Below are 19,861 nucleotides of genomic sequence, written 5' to 3' on the forward strand. Positions count from 1 at the left end.
CCTTTATTATAGCCTTTTATTGTCTGTAGACTAGACTTTAAAGTAACTTGTTGCATAGGTTTGTTTTCTAGTTTAGTTTTAAGGGGATCTTGTGTAGTGTGGTTGTTGAGTTTCTATGAAAAACACTGAGGAAAGGATTGCTTGTGTTGGGATCAGAGAATGAGCAGAGTGAATAGAGAGGCCACGTGTTTGTAGGTAAAGAGGTGCAAGGAAGGTAAGTTTCAAAATGTTTGGGCAGAAAGAAAATTGAGAATCTTTGAGAGACTGTCTCAGAGTCACCATGTTGTTGAGGCCTCAGCATTCCAGTTAATGAATTGGAGTTTCAGTGAATTCATTGGGAATTCATTGAATATTTGGAGTTTTTTGTCTTCTACTTATTTTTTCTAGAGCACCTCTGAAGTATGTTGTTATTAATTTTATGTCAAAAAGTCCCCTAAAAATGGCCATTGTTGTCCTTAGTTTGTGTGCAGTTTTTTTTACCATTTACTAAGGTAAGCATAAAAGTTGTAATTATAGTGCTGGTTTATTGAGGAAGCAGCAGATTTTTCTAGAAGGAGATTGTGGGTTTAACATACACAAACTCAGTGTAAACATGAAGCAAGTCACTACAGTTGGTCAGAAGTATGTGCTTATGAACCATGTTTGGTCCCCCAACGAAGCAGGGACTAGAATGGGACCATATGATCAACAATTTGATAATCACTTACCCTGGACCCTGGTTTTAGTGGGAAATGGGATTTGGAGAACACAGTCTTAGGCAGTAGGGGTGCTCAATGCTACTGAAATGGTTACTGCTTGTTGGGCCATCACTTTTATTTTAGCAATGTGTTGTCTGTATTTTTGAAATTTTACACTGTTCATTGAGATATAAGATATTGAGCCCACTGAGTGACTTGAAAACTCAACTACCAGTGCTATTTGGCGTTGGTCTTTGCTAAGAACTTGAGAAACTAAAGCTAATAATTGTTTCATGTAGTAGTGAAATAATTTGATATTGAAAAAGAATCACTATACTGTATTTATCTTTTTAATAGCAACAGTGATACCTGATTTATGTAAACTTATTTATAAAGATATTAATAACACAAGGGGTAGGTTGTTTATATTTGTTTATTTGGTTTTCATTTTTCAAATTGGGAAACTGAATTGCACTGAAGCCAAGTGACCTGTATACATCCCCATAATTAGGTTATAATGGAATGCTATAATCTATTTCTCCCAAATTCTAGATCACTCTTTATTGTGAAAAACATGCTTTCTTCCCTTGTAAGAAAAAGCAAGTATAGGATGTGAGTAATCTTTTGAAATCATGCAGGATTAAAATAAAATTTTATAAGATAAAATGAAAAAAAATTTTTAAGAGTATAAGCATGTTTTAAATTAAAATTAATAATTCCTTTTTCTTTTTTCAGTTGTTATACCACATTTGCATAAGTTAGCCTTGGTGAACAACTTACAAATTGTGGATTCTAAAAGACTGGATATTGCTACCCATCTTTTTGAAGCCTACAGTGCACTTTCCTGTTGTTGTATCCTTGCTTTATTAATGTGTATCTATATTTAATAATCATTCTTACAGTGAACCTCAGTTGTTAAAGATTGAGAAGTAGAATTTTTTTCTTCAACTTAACTAAGAATTAATTAAGTAGAAGATTAAAAATTTGAATTGACTTGCCCCACTCCTTATTCTAGCCATCCCATAATTTTAAAAGATAACTTTGTCTTCTGTGTTTATATGTTCTATAGTTTTGCAAACATTGACTAAAATCTTATCTATGTTAATCAGCTGTATAACTAAGCAAGCAATGAGGTATAGCTGAGGCTTCTCTTAAAAGGAAGCCTGTATATGCCCTGGCATATTTTTTTGTTTGTTTGTTTGTTTTTTTGATACTTACAAGCCAAGTGAATCACTTAGAGACATTAAATCCTTTATTTGGAGACCTTGAGCTGTGTATACCCACATATGAAAAAATCACTGTGAGTTTGCAATTCAGTGGGAGGCATAGCTGTAATATAATGCTTTCATTTTAGACACACTTTTAAGATTTAAATCTGGTTCCCAGATACAATGCACTTATTCAATACAGTTTACATCTGCTATTAATTAAATATCAAAAACAATCACTAACAAGAATGCTGACAAACAAAAAAGAAAACAAAAGCAAATCCTTTCCCTCAATATCACCCATACTGACATTCATGTTTCCTGAAATTTCCACCTTATTTTTTTACTTTCATGGTATTAAATTATAAAAGTTCTCAGTTGAGAAGCTAATTTTATTATTTATTTGTCTATTTATTTCTAACCTTCCTTGTTTCAGAATGGTCTTCAAGTTGCTTACACATTTATTATATCACATACAGTAAGACAATAAATTATTAGAGATATTTAACCAATGAGAGAACATCAGTGGGGAACTGATGATACGAGTGATCTACATTTTTATGGCACTTTACAGGTTTCAAAGTCCTTTTCTCTTTTAATATTTTTTGTTACTGTATTCTTTCTGTGATCCTATGAGTAAGCAACTCAGAAATTTGATTTTCTATTCTCTGATTAGCCTATGAAGTAAGTGTTTTTACTCCTTTTTTATAAGTGAGGGAAGTGGAAGTTCAGAGAGTTCAAATAACTTATCCAAAGTCACAGCTATGTATTGACAGTACTAGAATTCAAACTCTTGTCCTGGCATTCGTTTTTAATGAATGTTTAACCATCTTTATGATCCTATGAATATCTCTTGGAGAGATATCACTCATAGAAAGAAAATACAGGGCCACCGTGGTTAATCATTTGCAGTAATGGTAGAACTGGAGGAAAGCTCAGAGATCATCTAACCCATGTCAACCACTACGTTTTATAAATGATTAAACTAAAACTTAAAGACATTAGTTAACTTCTTCTGTTTTTTATAGTTAAAAGCAAAACTGTGACTAGAACAATGAACTTTAGCTATCCTATTAAATGTTCTTTTTATTATCTTAGGCCTAGTAAAATAAAGCTAGAAGGAAGTAAAGATAAAAATGGGCAGAATAAACTCCAGCTTTTAGGCTCTCCCATTAAAACCAGAATAGTTCAAGAAAGGGGAAATAAGAGATTGAAAAAGGAGTGAACGGCTGATCACTTGAATAGAACCATAAAAGTATGTGCTAGACAACATAATCAGAGAATTATGATTTTGACAGAAAAAAAATGATGCAGGGACAGTAGAAACGTAGAGCTGTCTGTTAAGGAGCTACTTGTCCTTTTAGAAATGTTAAAACTTGAAGATCTATGTGTGGTTGAGAGCATTTCATTTTGGAACTCTATTACAAATTGTCTCTTCATGTGGTTGATATAAGCCACTCTTTATAGTATAGATTGAGAAGTGGACAGAGATACCATATTTTGCTAATTTTGCCTCAACTAACCATTTATCTTCTATAAATTTAATTCCACTAAAAGCAGAACTTACTATCATTCCTGATTTATCTTGTTGGCATTTTCAACTTAGAGAAGATAGAGGAAGCAAAAAGAGGAAGTGATAATTCTGAATTAGCAAGGAAGGACTCTTTAGTAATGGAGAAGTGACAGAAGCCTTACAAGAAAGTAATAATGGCATGTCAGAGTTTGGCATGTCAAAGAAAGAAAACATTGATATGTTTATACCTGTTCCCTAAACTTTGCGAATGTAAATATTTACAAACTTAAGTGAGAAGTCGTGTGTCATCTTATATAGCAGTTTCTAAAGGAATATGCTTCAAGGAAAATGAGAACGGCAAAAGATGAAAAAGTTTTAGCTCTGTAAACTTAATTTTCCAAGTGGACAAGGCACTGGTTTCTGAGGAGCATATAAGTCTGTATAGAAAGAGTATTATTGTTCATGTAGGTACGTGCAGAATATTACTAGAGAAAATACAGTAAAAAGTCTTTATAACAACACAGTAAGGGGAAGAACCGTCTTAACAATAGACCCTGTTCAAGTACTGAAAGTGTTAGTTCTGCATGAGTCAGAACTTGTACTCGTGTCAACGGGGTGGTTATGGCCACTAATAAAATCACACTGTCCATATCTGCTCTGCTGTTCCGTGGCATTCTGAGCTGAGAGAACACAAGAGTATTCCTTTCAGCACAACATCGTATTTTAATAGGAACATAGGAAATCTATATGATTTAACATTTGGCATGGTATTAAGTTAAGAAATCATGTTTAAGAAAAATTTGAAGGAATTTAGAAATGTTTAACCTGGAAAAAAAATGGTTCAGGGATGAAAAGATAATTTAAGAATTATTTTAAAGGTTGTTATATAGAAAAAAGGCTAGGCACACTTGTGTAACTAAAGTGCAGAGCAAACATTAACAAGCAGAGGTCACAGAGAGACCTAATGTGTTTGTAAGAAAAACTTTCTCATTGAGCTATCTAAAAATGCAGTGATGTCTCTTTTGAAACTGAATGTCCTGTCAGTGTTAGCAGTCAGAGGCCTTATGACCATCATTTACAGATGAGGTAGAGGTGATCGCTGACATCAGATAGGACTAAATGATCTCCAAGTTTCCAACCCCTACGATAGACGGTGGCATTCTATGGGGGAAAGGGACCAAGCAGTGAGTAGATAAGAGAGGAGAGTGGCTTCCCTCTTACCTCCAAGTAAGGCCATTTTCAGCTTCTCAATCCGTGCCCAAATTCTGTAAATCAGACTCTTAACTACTAATCCAAAGGTCACTCACAGACATATTGGGTTGGCCAAAAAGTTTGTTTGGTTTTAAGTAAAAATAAAAGGCACATTTTTCATTTTCACAAAGAACTTTATTGAACAATGTATCCACTAACCGAACGAACTTTTTGGCCAGCTCAATATCTAGGTGATACTTTTCCCATACCCAAAAAATAAGACTACATAGCCATTAGGTTGTAGAACCCTGTATATCTATAGGGATTTGGCTCAACCAAATGTCTGTATTTTTATAACTGCCTAATTATAAGTCACTCAATTATAGAAGCTTTATTTACAAATAGTTTTTATTTTATAACTATTTTCAAGGCAATAGTTATACATTATATGGATTCTTTTACTTAATAAAATTTATTTTTTTTATTTTTATTTTTTAGAAAGACTCATCTTTATGAGGGAACTCATTTACTGGCATTTTTCACTTTAATATGGTATAATATTAAGTAAGAACTATTTTTAAGTGGCTCACAACTATGATAGGTGAGACTGTGTCAGAAGCAATGTGAATAAACAAGGTGAACTGTTTGAGAAATGCATCTGCTTTCCTGACTCCTTTCAATGTCATATAATCAACTAAAACTCACATGACTAAGAAATATAAGTAGTGCTAAAGACTAAGAAATATAAGTAGTACTAAACTTATAGCAAAAGCTCTCTTGCCCAATTCAACGAAGACCAGTATGGGTCAGTTTAACAGAATGGTTAAAGTGAGAAATGAGGAAAATGGTATATACCTAAGATAGCTTCTTTTAACCTAAAATGCATAAATGTAATTTCTTTTACCAGTCTTTTGATGTAGGACTGAAGAGGCATTTCTTTTGTGAGTCTGATGATTAAACGTCAACTTTCTTAGGTAAACCACACTCGTAATATAATTTTCTGAATTTCAGCTTAAGTTTCTTTAAAGAGAATCCAGAAACATTTCTGATACTGGGTACTGAATTTTTGTAGATATTTACATTTTTCTTTATATTTAAATATATATGTATTTGCAGTTCTCTCATATACATAATTCAACAGCAGTATTTTAAGCAACTGGGCTTTATCATTTTTTTTCTGAAACTTTCAACTTAGTTGTCATGGAAACATAAATTTTCTTACTTCTCATACTCATTTAAACATCCAATTAGGGGCTTCCTAGGTGGCGCAGTGGTTAAGAATCTGCCTGACAATGCAGAGGTCACGGGTTCGATCCCAGCTCCAGGAAGATCCCACATGCCACGGAGCAACTAAGCCTGTGTGCCAAAAAAAAATAAAATAAAAAAATAATAAACATCCAATTAAATTTCATGATTAAATTTTCACCCTTACTGTTTCATGTGTTTACACACCATGTAATTAAAATTATGTGCTGTTAAAATAATCAATTTCACCGACAAAGAGATTTGTGGGAATAAACACAGCTGACTCTTAACAAATAACTAACCCAACAAATAAGAGTTGTGCTTGAGGGAAGCCTGTTTGCTCTAGTGATCAGCATGCCAGAGGCATCATTTAAGAAACCTGCTTCTTTTATATACTTCTGCTCTTTCGTTGGACATACCGTTTTGGCTTGTTTTTAATGTCCTTAACCACCTCGTCTCAAGTCATTTCAGAGGATTTAATGGTTAATCACTTTTTACCTGGTCTCAGATGTTTGCGAATTGACATGGAACATCTTTCTCCAGAGCACGAGGTAAGCTACTGGCATGCTTCCGCCACTGTTATTATCAGCGCCGCATGCATGTGTTTTAGTATCTCCTGTACAGGCTTTCATTCCTCTTCATGTGAGGCGTGATTATGATATACTGTGCTTAATTTTTTTTAAATCTAGTTCAGTGTAATTTTATGGGTTTATTTACAAGTTATGAGATCTTAAGCGACTCCTTTAACATCTTTGAGCCTCTGTTTAATTCTCTGAAGTAGGGATAACATACTGTCCTTCACTGAATATAACTAGAATTTATTAAGAGAATGTATGTGAAATGCTTTTTATCTATAAAATGCTACACAGTATTATCTCTGACCATCAACTTTCTTAGAAGCAAAGTTTCTGTTTTCTGTCTCCATTTCCTCATAACTCTTTTCATTCTGTTTTCCTGTGTCCTCCAAAACCCTGTTTATCATTTATTTCCTGTTCTAGATCTTCAATCTGTTTTTCTAGCAGCTTTTCTTTAACCTATTATCATGTTTGACTCTCCCCTCCTAAACAAATCAAAACAAAAACAAGATCTTCCCTTCCTCCCTCCCTCATCTCATCTCCTCCCAGTAGTCCACTCCACTCTCAACTTTCACACAGTTTGTTGCTACATCGTATTTATTACCATCACACTAATTCAGCAGAACTTCTGTCTCTAAGATCACTGGTGATCAGAGTGCCACACTGAAAGGACACCTTTCACACCTGATGGGAACATGCAGGAGCATGTAGCCTTTTCATCCATATCTTTGTCAACACTTGGTATTCTTAGACTTTTTAAGTTCGGTGGATATAAAGTGGTATCTCATTATGGTTTTCATTTTCATTTCCCTGATTGTTGTCAAACTTGGGAGTTCTTTGTATGTTTACTAACATCAAAGCCTTTTTAGGTTTTTTGCCCGTTTTTCCTATCATTTCCTTAAAGTTTGTTATATAATTGAAATATCAGTATTCTGTCAGTTTTGTGTTTTATGAATATCTTTTTCCAATTTTTGATGTTTTTTTCACATTTTTGGCCCATTTGAACACTGATTTTTAATTTTTTAATAGATTGATCATTTCCATGACATGATCTCCTATACTGTCTTCTTAAAATGTTTAGAACTGTCAAGACCCTTCGCATTTTTATGTAAATTTTAGCGTTATCTTATGAAGTTCTAAGAAAGATCTTGTCCAGATTCTGATTGAAATTGAACTGATTCTATATAATAATTGGGAGAGACATCAACTTCATGATTTTGAGTCTTCCTATCCAGTCTTACATTTATTTAGATCTCCTTTAATGTCTGTCAATAAAGTTTTATAATTTTGCTTGAAGAAACTGTCACTTTATATCTGTAATGTTATAATGCTACCTTTTTTAGGATTATATGTTTTTTAACCCTTTCTTGCTGATGTATAGAAATACATAAAACTCTTGTATGTTGAACTTATGTCTGGCCAACCTGAGAAACTTTATTGTTAATTCTAATAATAAAATGTCTCTGGATTTTTTTCATAAGTTTCAAATGTAGAAAAGTCACCTGTAAATAATATATTCTTTTCTAATATTTTACTCTATTTTTTCCCTTTTCCTTACTGTAGGATCTATTATATTGCTATCCCTTTTTCACTTCTGATATTAATTTTTCTTGCTTTCATTTTAAAATAGCTTTGATAGGGGTTTATCAGTTTTATTAACCTTTTCAAATATTGAACTTTTGGCTGTGTTGACTTTTCTCTATGTGTTAGTTTCATTGATTTCTATTTTCATCTTTATTTCCTTCTGCTTTCTTTAGGTTTGGGTTTTTTTCTGTTTTTCTAACTCCTTAAGGAGGAAGTTTAGATTATTTACTTGTTAACTTTTCTTCTTTTCTGATGCATAAACTTAAGGCTCTAAGTGTTCCTTTAGCCACATCCCTTTTGCTGCATTGTAGCTTTGTTATCATTTAGTTCAAATTAAATTCTCATTCCATTATTTCTTTATTGATCCATGGATTTTGTTTCTTAAAGTAAAGGTAGTTAATTTTATGAGTCAGTTCTCTTATATTTGTATTAACTTTTTGTGATCTGCTTGTTCCATCAGCTATTGAAAGACATGTTAAAATTACGACTGGGAGTTGCCTCTTTCTCCTTTTAGTTTTTTTCAATTTTTTCTTTGTATATTTTATAGATGCCTTTTTATCAGCCTGAGGAAGTTCGCTTTTATTGCCAGTTGCTTGAGTATTTTTATCATGAAGGGGTGTTGGATATTGTCAAATGTCTTTTCTGCGTCAGCTGAGATGATTACATGGTTATGGTTTTTTATTCTCTTACAATGTTTCATATTAATGGATTTTTATATGTTAAAGCAACTTTTGCACTCCTGCAATAAATCCCACTTGGTTATGGTGTGTAATTCCTTTATATGAAGGTAGATTCTGTTTGCTAGTATTGTGTTCGGGATTTTTGCATCGAAGATGAAGGCTGTCTATAGAATAGAATAAACAAGAAGCAAGCCTTATTTTCACCACTTTCCATTAGTGTAGGGTGGAACTGAAAATAGGAGTGGTTAAAAGTTTCTGAAAGGATCAGACTCTCAGATTCCCTTTCGAAATTTGGTGGAAGACTGGAGCTTTACTCTCTAGACTTGAGATATCAGGCAGAACCGAGAGCAGGAATAAGGTGCTATAATGAAAGGAGGGAAATTAGGTCGACGGTATAGTTAGTGATTAGAAACCTCATTACCTTTCTCCTTCTTGGCTCCAGGAACGGGGCGGCAGCCAGAATTATACAGTTGCAGGGAAAAAAGATTGTCAGAAAGTTTGTATCAGAGTCACCTTAAAGTGACTTTACTCGTGCATGAAGAGATTCTAATCACCATTTTAGTACTTCGGTCTTTAGTGGACATCCCAAGATCACCAACAATTTGAGAAAAGCCTCTGATGTCAAAGACAGAGATGAAAACATACATGCAAGAAAAAGGATACTGGAAGGAATAGACAATACAGGGAGCAGAAGAGAAAGTACAAAAACTCCCCCCAAAAAACACTGATCCGAAAAATAATGACCAAACAAACAAAATCTATAATCTGTCAGGTGAGGGAGTGGTGGAAAACATAAAAAATCAGAAGTCCTTACCATAATCTACAAGGCACTAGAGGACCTAGCTCCCTCCTTCTTACGTCTCGGGCCTCATCTTCTACCTTCTCCCTTGCTCACTCTGCACCCACCACTCTGACTTCCTTGCTTAGAACACAACATAGACATGCTCCCACCTGGAGCCTTTGCTCAGCCTCTTCCCAGGATCTCAAACACTTACTCCTCATGTCCTTTAGGTTCTTGCTTAAATGTCATCCTTTCCATGAAGCCTGCTCTGAACACCTCCATGTAAATTATAATATTCTTCACTTTGGCCTCCTATACACCTTATCTTACTGAGTGTTCTTTCCAAAGCCCTTATCACCGTCTGAGATACTATATGATTTACTTATTTTTTATGTCTGCTGTCTAGAACAAAAGAACATAAGTTCTCCATAAGGCGGGATTGTTGTCTATTTGCTGCATCCTCTGTGTCTAAAAACATGTCTAGCATGCAGTAGGTGACAATAAGTTTGTTGTCTAGTGACCTCCATCCACAAATATGGGCCAAGAACATTCCAGAGGGCCATTTGGTTTCTGGCGTGGGTGCCAGCATTTGGAGCAGCAGTTTCCTTCCCTCCACCTTTTCCATTGCTCACTCTCCCCGCGAGAGTGATGGTAACTCTTAGACACCCACTGTCTCCCCAGTTTTAGCAACCACAGACCTGTATATGATCTGTGCTCTAGACTTAAAAACAGAGGAGCTTGCTTTTTGCAACCTGGAAAAAGCAAGAGACAGAACAACTTTTGCTGGGAAAATATGTCTGGCCGTGGTATGTGTATTTGTTAAATGTATGGATGTGTGTAAATTTTATTGTTAACATTAGATAGTGAGGAAAGCTAAGGGAGAATGGAATCAGACTCAGAAGGAAGGTTAGTGAAAATCAAAGTGAATTATTCATTTATATGATTGAGATCTTTTAAAGCTGTTTCAGTACCTAGTCCAGCAATCCAATGTGAATTCCTTTAACAAAGTAACTGCCAAAATTTTCAATTTTTAGTTAACATATTAGCTTATGGGAATATTAAAAAATTCAATAAAAAACTTTAAACCATAGCATTTTACTGTGTTAACAGTATTTCTCTAAAGTCATTGTTTTTTTAATCAGGTTATTTTAACTTCCATGATAAAAGAGTGTGAACAGAAAGTAGAGAACAAGACTGTCCAAGAGCCTCAAGGGTAAGACATTAATTCTTTTTTTAAGGCTTTGTATTAACCTTAATTTCTCTATAGAGATTTTCTGTAGGTGGGTATAGTGTCTTATATTGTGTTAGTTTGTAGTCATTAATTTGGAAGACAAGAAAATCCTTTAAATCAGCAGTTCTCTAATGCTAATCCGTAAACCACCTGGGGAATTTAAATTTCAGATTGCTACCTCGTGTTTTGTGCCGTCAACATTCTGAGCAGGCTAGGGATCTGTATATTGAAAAGCTTCCAACAGAAACACTAATTTGAAAAGATACATGCACCCCAGTGTTCATAGCAGCATTATTTATAATTGCCAAGTTTGGAAGCAGCCTAAGTGTCCATCAACAGATGAATAGACAAAGAAGATGTGGTGTATGTACACACACACACACACAATGGAGTACTACTCAGCCATTAAAAAGAATGAAATTTGCCATTTGCAGCAACATGGATGGACTTGGAGGGTTTTATGCTAAGCAGAATAAGTCAGAGAAAGACAGATACTATATGATACCACTTGTATGTAGAATCTAAAATATACAACAGACTAGTGAATATAACAAAAAACAAACAGACTCATAGAAATAAACCAGTGGTTACCAGTGGGGAGAGGGGATGAGGGAGGGGCAGTATAGAAGTAGAGGATTAAGAGGAACAAAGTATTATGTATAAAATAAGCTACAAGAATATATTGTACAACACAGGGAATATAGCCAATATTTTATAGTAACTGTAAATGGAGCATAACCTTTCAAAGTTATGAATCATATTGTACACTTATAACTTATGTAAGATTATACATCAACTATACTTCAATAAAATATAAAAAATAAAATTAAATTAATTAAATAAAAGCTTCGAAAGAGATTCTGATAGGTAGCTGGATTTGGGAATCACTGGTGAAAATAGTTCCTAGAAATTTGTGAGAGAAGTTGTAAGATTTAACTTGATTCACTGCATAAAGGATTGCCAGCTTGTGAATGTTCTAGTCACATGCTTCTAACCAAACTAATTAGAATTCAAAGATTCAGTGAAATTAAAATATGAACATAGATGTGAAAGAATAAAGTTGGGCATTTCAGGACAGGGAACAGTTTACAAATAGTGTATGTGTACTCTAACTCTTTCTGAAGTAACCTTGAAAACACTTAATCTTAAATGGACTCTTAGGCATTAAAAGCTCAAAGATGTTTCCTTTATAAAATTAACTACCAGAAATAAGTGTTTCATCTTGTCAGGCTAGGTACACATACACACACTCCTCCACACCCCCAATTCCAACACACACACACACACACACACACACACACACACACACACGAGACTTCTGCCTTTTACTATGAACAGAACTCTTGCTTTAGCCTCCTACAGTGGTAGGAGCTCTTATATCATTTTAGCCATGGAAAGTTGTAGGAATACTTTGATAGGTTTCTATTCTGAACACAAAATCCATAAAATTAACATTAAAGCAAATAATTCTGTTCACTTTTCGTACATTAAATATTAAAATTATTTGATGCCTTATTAGTTTAAAGCGTAAAAGGTTTTGGACCAAAATTGAGAAAAATTATATGTGAAATTCATTCTAAATGAAATTTCATGAATTAGCATGCAGGAATTTTATAAGAAAGAAATCTCTTTGTAACTTCCTAAGATTGCTTTCTTATATGACCTTCCTTTTTGAAAAAAAAAAAAAGCTTTTATAATCATATTTTCCCATATTATTCAAATCTTCTATATTATCATTTATTTTTTTAACTCTTATTGTAGAGAATTTCAAATAAACACAAAAATAAATATGATATAATGAATTCCCATGTACTCATCAGTCAGCTTCAACAATATCAACTCATATTCTAATATGCTTCTCTAAAAGATGAGTGCTATTTTTTTCAAACATAAGCCAACATCATCACACCAAAATAACAACTCCTTAATATCATTTATTATCTGGCCTTTGTTCAGATTTCTAATTGTTTCATTAATGTCATTATTGATTTGTTTGTTTTTTCCTTACAGTTTGTTTCTTAGAGTCAGGATCTAACATTCCATATATTATAAGTGGTTAATATGTTTCTTGAATCTCCTTTAATTCAGAGGTTCCTCTTCTACCTCTTTTTTTTCTCCATACAATTTACTTGTTGAAGGAACTGAGTCATTTGTCCTGTAGAGGTTCCCACCATCCAAATCTTATTAATTACATTTCCCTTGTATTGTTCAAAATGTTCCTCTGTATTTCCCATAAATTTGCTAGTTGGATCTAGATGTAGAGATGTAATCAGGTTCGGGGCATGTTTTTTATTTACCAAGACTGCTACATAGGAGGAGGTATGTTTTCGTCATGAGGCAGGTGATGTCTGCTGCTTTTTTTTGGTACTGTTAACATCTATTAATGATCAATGCTAGATCCGCTTATTCATTAGCAGTTACAGAATATATTACTCTATCATTCCATCTTCATTTGTGAGCTACAGTTCTTCAGTAAAGAAAGCCATCCCCCATATGTACTAGTTACCAAGTAATACAGTTTATATAGTAAAGACGAGATAAATGTTAAGTTCTTTCTCTATATATACCAGTTTCGAAAATAATGAACTGATTCACCCTCCGACAGGAGGCAAAAGGAAAGAGAAAAGAGATTACATGCAGAAATATCAGCACTGTGCAAAAGGACAGAAGTTTCAAAAAGCATGTTTGGAAACTGTAATTAAAGCTAGAGCACAGAGTACGTACAGGAAGATGATAGAGATAAGTCTGTAAAGGTAGACGGGCACCATTGATACAGAACTTTGTATGCCACATGAGAGGTTTGGACTTTACCCTGTGGCCAGGAGTCAGCAGACTTTCTCTGTAAAGACAGTAAATATTTTAAGCTTTGCAGTCCCTATGGTCTCTGTCACAAGTACCCAACTGGACTCTGCTGTTGTAGCAGTAAAGCAGCCATTGACAATATGGAAATGTACAGGTATGGCTGCATTCCAATAAAACTTTATTTACAAAAACAGGCAGCCGACTGGATTTGGCCTGTGACCCTTAGTTTACCAACCCTTAGGAACTTTGCTTCTCAGGCCTTAGGGTCCATCAGAATCCCCTGGAAATTTTGGGGTGCCATCTCTAGAGGTTTTGATTCAGAAGATCTGGGATAGAGCCCGAGAATTTGAACTGCAACAGATTCCCAGGTGATATTAATACAGTGGGTCCAGGAGCCACCCTTTGAGAGCAACTGCTTTAGAAGCCATGCTCTAGTGAATACAAGCAGCGGAGAGGCTACTCTAGTAACCCGTGATGGGGCAGGTTGGGCATGGATGGGCAGGTAATAGTAACACTCATAAACCAGACACCATTCTCGGCATTTTTCATATATTTGCTAATAATTATCATAATAACCCTAGGAAGTAGATACTATCACTGTTCTCATTTTACAGATGACACAGAGGTTAGGTAACTTGTTCAAAGGCCACCTCGCTACTAAGTGGAGGAACCAGAATTCAAACCCAGGCATTGTGGTTCTTGAGACCATGGTCTTAACCGCCATGTTTTACTGCCTATGTGTAATAGTGAGTATGAGAATAAGGTGGACTCAAGATGTATTCAAATGTGAACTCAGTTTAACTTGGCAACAGATTAGAGTAAGAGAAAACTAGAATCTAAGGATCCCAGGTTGGATGATGGCACAATACAACCAAGTGGAACTATTCTAAAGAGGAATTTTTAAAATCTGAGGTACAAGAAGGAAACTAGTATAAGCGGTTATCGAGATTTAGGAACTGTTAGAACATAGGTGGTAATTAAAGGCTTAGGTAAGGGCTAGAGGTAGATGGATGATGTCACTTGGAAAGGGGGCTCAGACATGGAATTAGACCAACATTTAAAATGCAGCATTTAAGAGAATTTTAACTGGGAAATAGGAGGCAAATCAGAGTGGTGTCAAAAAATCGAACAGGGATTTCAAAGAGAAGGAGTAGTGATCTTTAATTTGCAAGATAGAGCAGTGTGGAGAGAGAGATAAATATTCTAGGGCATAAATAATTTTAAAGATAGGCCAGAAGTAAGAGGTTTTATAGAATCAACAAGAAATGGCAACTGGTTGGCTGTTGAGTTGCAAAGGAAAGATCTGAGATTCTCTTGAAAGCCTGCAGTAAGAAGACATTACTTTAGAGGGCCTCCCATTTCATTTTTAACAACTCTGTTTTGTTTTGTTTTGTTTTCTTAAATGCCTTTCTTATCCTGAGTTAAAGTCTCCCTTTCTATAACATCTGCTCTCTATATCAGGTTTTCATCATTTGGTGGAGTGGTCAGTCAGACTCTTTTGTCAAACTGATAAAAATGTAAACACTTTCTTCAGAAACAAACAAACAAATGCTATAATGCAATGGGTCTTTACTAGAAAGCTTTGTAAAATACATACCTGGGTCCTCTACCCCAGATGGAAAAAATCAGAATCACTGGGGTTAGGTCTAGGTATCCACATTTCAGAAAGTTCCCCCAGGTAATTGTGCTGTGCATCAGTAGGGCTCTATAGATATATACAGCCGTGCAGATACATGTTATCTATCTAATTTTTCATGAGTAACATAGGGAGGTATCTTAAGTCTCCTAAATCTTTTCTCCAAACCAAACATTCTTCTTTCCTTTCACTTTTACCTCTGAAGGTTTCCAGACTCCTTAGCATCATTGTTGCGCTCCTCGTAGAAAATCATTAAGACTTGATGGTTTCTCAAATGTTATCTGACCCGTGTATCCTGTTTTTGTAGATACAAACTAACATCATACTTGTCTTCTGACTTAATGCTGTTTCCTACAGAAGGAAAACAGTGCTATAAACCTAGAGTGTTAAAGAAAGGCATCATGGAAAAGATAGGGCTTGAGCTGGAAATTGAAAGATGGCTGGACACAAGATAAAAGAAGAGATATTTAAGTTGAGGATGGTTTCAACAGTTGGACTAGGCAGACCTGACTCAAGAGGGTCTAGAAGTTAAGTAGTGATAGTTGGTTTAAAAAAACACACAGATAAGAATTAGATTGCTATGTTTCTTGAATACCATGCATATTTTATCTTGTAGGTAGTAAGTGGCCACTGAAGATTTTTGAGAAGGGGTGTGATGTAAAGAAAAGAGGTGAATCTGACTAATATAAGGAGACCAGATCCAAGACTGTGGGAATAATTCAGTTGTAAAGTATTGGCATTAGAAAAAAAGGAAACAATAGAGCAGATGTTGTAGAATAAAGTCATAAGATTTGATGATAATTTGAAAGAGAGAGCCATTATATTTGCTGTTGGGAAGAGAGGAAAATGATAGAACCACTGACAAGTAAAGAAATCAAAGTGTCGGGAGTTATTTCTAAAGTTAGGGTATGAAAAAAGCTTGAGACATTGGCTTTTTCTAGCAAACAATAGTAATATGGGACTGGCCCTCAGGAAAAGTGTTGTGATTCAATAAATATTTTGGAGTCATCCTTATGGAGATGTTACTTAGAACTTATAGAATGAGTAAGTTTTGTAATTGAAGAACTAGAGCCAAATGCTGAGCCTTATGGAGGATTTCTTTATGGGAAGAGGAAAAGCAGCAAGAGAGTGGTAGTCAGAGGCACATAGGGACAGACTGGGTTGATGTACTGGTGGGAGAGCAATGAGAAGGAGAGATTTTCAACATGGGCGTCATGGTCGGGTATTTAACTGAGTAACGCATAGTGCACATCTTTAAAGACCACACAACCAGGAGTCCTTAGTAGCAGCACATACTTCATATGTAGATTTAACAGACATCTGTTGAGCACCTGTACCTCGCTCACCACTCATTGTCTGATGTGTTCAAACATAGTCTCTTACATAGTGTCAAGATATTTTGCAGTAGCAGTTGCAAACTGCATTTTACAGAGGAGGAAACTGAATCAGAGTGATTTAAAGCATCTTGGCCAAAGCCACAAGGCCAATAAGCTGGATTCCTGAATCCGTCACAGCACAATTGTCAGATCATTGAGAAATTGTCCTTGATCAATTCTCTGTTCAGTACTATGATAAATCAGCTGTCTTTAGTAGTTGTTTAGATTGTGCTTACTCTCTACACAAAAGGTTGGTCAAAAAGAAAAGATTTGACATTATTGATCAAAACTTGTGCAGTTGGCAATGGAGGACGTTTCTTTTCCCCAACCCCACCCCCCCAAAAAGTAATATATCATAGGATTATCAGCACAGTACAAGACCTCACTGTGATTTCATTTACTCATTTGTGAAACTAGGCATAATATCTATCTTCCAGGGTTGCTGTAAGAATTAAGTGAAGTAATGCTGATATAAGAAGAATAACTAACACTTGCAGCATGCTGTTACGTGCCTGGCACTGCTAATAAGCACTTTACTTCATATAATCCTTAATAGCCCTGTGAGGTCGGTACTAGAATTATCTCCATTTTATAGATGAGGAAACAGAGGTTAAATAACTTGCCCAAAGACACAGAGCTGGTAAATGAGAGAACCGAGAACTGAGATTCAGTCTCATTCCAGACTTGCTCCTGATCACTACACCACACTACTTCCTTTAAAGAAACAATGAACACGAAATCTGCTAGCCTATTATGGTACCAAAAAACTCTACTCCATAAATATTAGTTTCCCTTTGTGATATCAGTTCAGAATGTCTTTATTAATGTTATACTACTAAAGAAATGAAAAAATAGATATTTTAGTTTTTTAATTGCTTTACATGAATTTCAAAATTTCTTTCCTAGCTCAATGTCAATTGCTGCAAGTTTAGTGAGTGAAGATACAAAGACCAAGTTTTTGAACAAAATGGGCCAGTTGACAACATCAGGTGCCATGTTGGCCAATGTGTTTCAGAGAAAGAAGTAGAAGCAGGAAGGAAGCCCCCTGTAAACACTAAGATGGACCTCAAGCAGACTGGTTCCTTGTACTTGAAGTACTTGCCTTTTTTTATTTCTTTGTTTTATGTTTTTGCATTATAATTTTATCTTAACCTCCAAAGATATTTGCACTGCTTTTGATTATTGCTGTATATCTGTTAATTTTGGAGTTACAACTGTGGTGATAAAAACTGAGTTGGTAGTCTGTACCAAGTCCCTCCTCTATGTTCTTGTCTTTCAGAATATTTTTTTTATATATATATATAGTGAAGAGGTTTTTTTTTTTAATTTTGGATGGGATATTAGCAAATATCTGTATGATACACTAAGCTATTACAATGGTACGTAAAATAATGTAAATTTGAAGTCATTGTTATAAAGTAATAAACGTGGAGATTACTTAAGTATTTAAATTATGAAAGAATAATGCAGACTTTTTATTGTTTCTTAACTGACTAGAAAGAGCCACCAGCATTACTCTGTGCCTTTTGGACTTCAGTTTGTGTATCTGTAGGAATTGTGTGCATTCCATTCACACAGTATTTATAATACTGTAATGAATTTGAATTGCAAATCCTACAGTAAGTAGATAATAATGAAACTTTCAACATTGCAGCACTCTCATGAATATTCTTTAAGTGCTATTTAAACCTCCCCATCACTTACATGCATATAATGGACTTACCTGAGGAAAGACAGCACATAAGCATGAGGAGTGGTTAACCAAGGTGAATTTTACAAACTGGTGTGTAGTAGATTTAAATACTCATAACTAAATTTAAGTAAGAAGAGCTAATAATTGTGACGTTTTTTCCCAGACTGAAATACAGAAGAAAATATGGTTTGAATCTAAAATTTAACACTTATTTACGTAAAACATTTTATTTAAGATGTTTTCTAATGATTTTAATTTCAGAGATTATCTTTTCATTCTGTGTGTTACATAGAAGTACAGAAAAGTTCAGGACATTTGGGGGCTGCTTTTTTTCCCCTCTAAACTAAAAATGACATTGGCTACATTATTGGTTAGCTATCACCTTGTCCCTTAAAGTCAGTGACTATTCTTGTGTTTGATATATATTACATAGAGTCTTAATTCAGTGTACAGTTCCACTGGAATTTGACAGTTGTCTATAAAGTAATGCAACTGGAGGTAGAAAAGAGTGGTCCTGGACATAGAAGGGAGGTGGTTGGTTTAAGGGGTTAATGTGAGGCCTTTTTGAAAAATGCGTATTTTGGTAAAGAGAATTCTCTTTTGAGCACAGCTGATACAAATGGGTGATTGTCATGTTTGTTGTATAAACTGGTTTAATACACTTGGGACATAGTTGGATTACATTCACTTCCTGGGAAAGCTAGCTTACCACACATTCAAGCTTATAAAATAAATTGCCGTAGGCAAAGCCATTTAAAAAGTTTATTCTGAAATTATTTCTTTTACCTACAGTGAAATAATTGTTAACTAATTAGTCTTTATGGAAACTGTTGGATTCTAGGCATTCCTGAGAAATTGAAAGTGGCTACCTTTCATGTCAAAAATGTTGATCTATTATAAATAAAATGTTTTTGCATACTTGTTTTGGTTTTGGTTTTGGCTATGTGTATTTATTTTCATTTTGAAACAGTATATCCTATATCCCTGCAAAATGAAATGAGGAAGTGTATATTCATTAAAATATATTTTAGGAATATAATCTATATAAATTACCTATTTTAGTTTACTTTTACTAAAAAGAGATTGTGTTATATAAAATTAACACATTTCCAAGATGATTTAAAGAAAAAAAATGTTTAAATTTTCATTTGCTTTGAACTGTAGTAGAATTAGTCTGTCTGTTACCTGGTGAATAAATATAATGTATTTTTAATATCTTAATTTTTATTAATTTGTGAATCCATTTATCTAAATGGAATCCATTTTTTGAAAGGCACCAGCTAGCAAGACACACCATATATTTCAAGTGAGTGCCCTTTATTACGCTGTTAAATACCTTAATGTCAATAAGACTTCACATTTATTTCCACATTGATTTTTATGGTAAAATATGGATTCTTGAAAGACAAGACAGACACTAATTACTGAGACTGCGTGTATTCTTCCAAAACAAGCCATGAAACTCCCATCTTCACTGTTTTTAAACAGAAGTAAAAATGATACAAGTAAAATTTAAGTTTGCAAAGTAATGAAAAGTTAATTTGAAATTATGTTCCAGAGCAAGGCAGAGATGAAGATTTTTCAGAAATCCAGATGTGCCATAGTTAACAATTTTGCTGAGTTATTCTAAGAAGGGTGCTTGAGTGGTAGCACTGTCTACTTCTATACA

The 19,861-nt window shown here is 34.5% G+C and overlaps 1 protein-coding gene across 4 annotated transcripts in view; it reads left to right on the top strand.

Moving 5' to 3' along the window:
• RELCH (RAB11 binding and LisH domain, coiled-coil and HEAT repeat containing) overlaps positions 1-19,206 on the top strand; it is a 107,919-nt gene extending 88,713 nt beyond the window's left edge. For 3 of the 4 annotated variants that reach the window (XM_057700550.1, XM_057700549.1, XM_057700551.1), the window contains 4 exons: positions 1,413-1,529; positions 6,297-6,385; positions 10,597-10,667; positions 17,406-19,206. In XM_057700550.1, the coding sequence (XP_057556533.1) occupies positions 1,413-1,529; positions 6,297-6,385; positions 10,597-10,667; positions 17,406-17,526 (398 nt within the window). In that variant the 3' untranslated portion in view covers positions 17,527-19,206. Of the gene's footprint in view, positions 1-1,412; positions 1,530-6,296; positions 6,386-10,596; positions 10,668-13,255; positions 14,057-17,405 lie in introns of those variants that run through there. The other variant, XM_057700553.1, reaches the window with a different exon arrangement.
• Positions 19,207-19,861: the final 655 nt, after the last annotated feature.

Source organism: Hippopotamus amphibius, chromosome 11, assembly GCF_030028045.1.
Source record: "Hippopotamus amphibius kiboko isolate mHipAmp2 chromosome 11, mHipAmp2.hap2, whole genome shotgun sequence".
NCBI classification, from domain to species: domain Eukaryota; kingdom Metazoa; phylum Chordata; class Mammalia; order Artiodactyla; family Hippopotamidae; genus Hippopotamus; species Hippopotamus amphibius.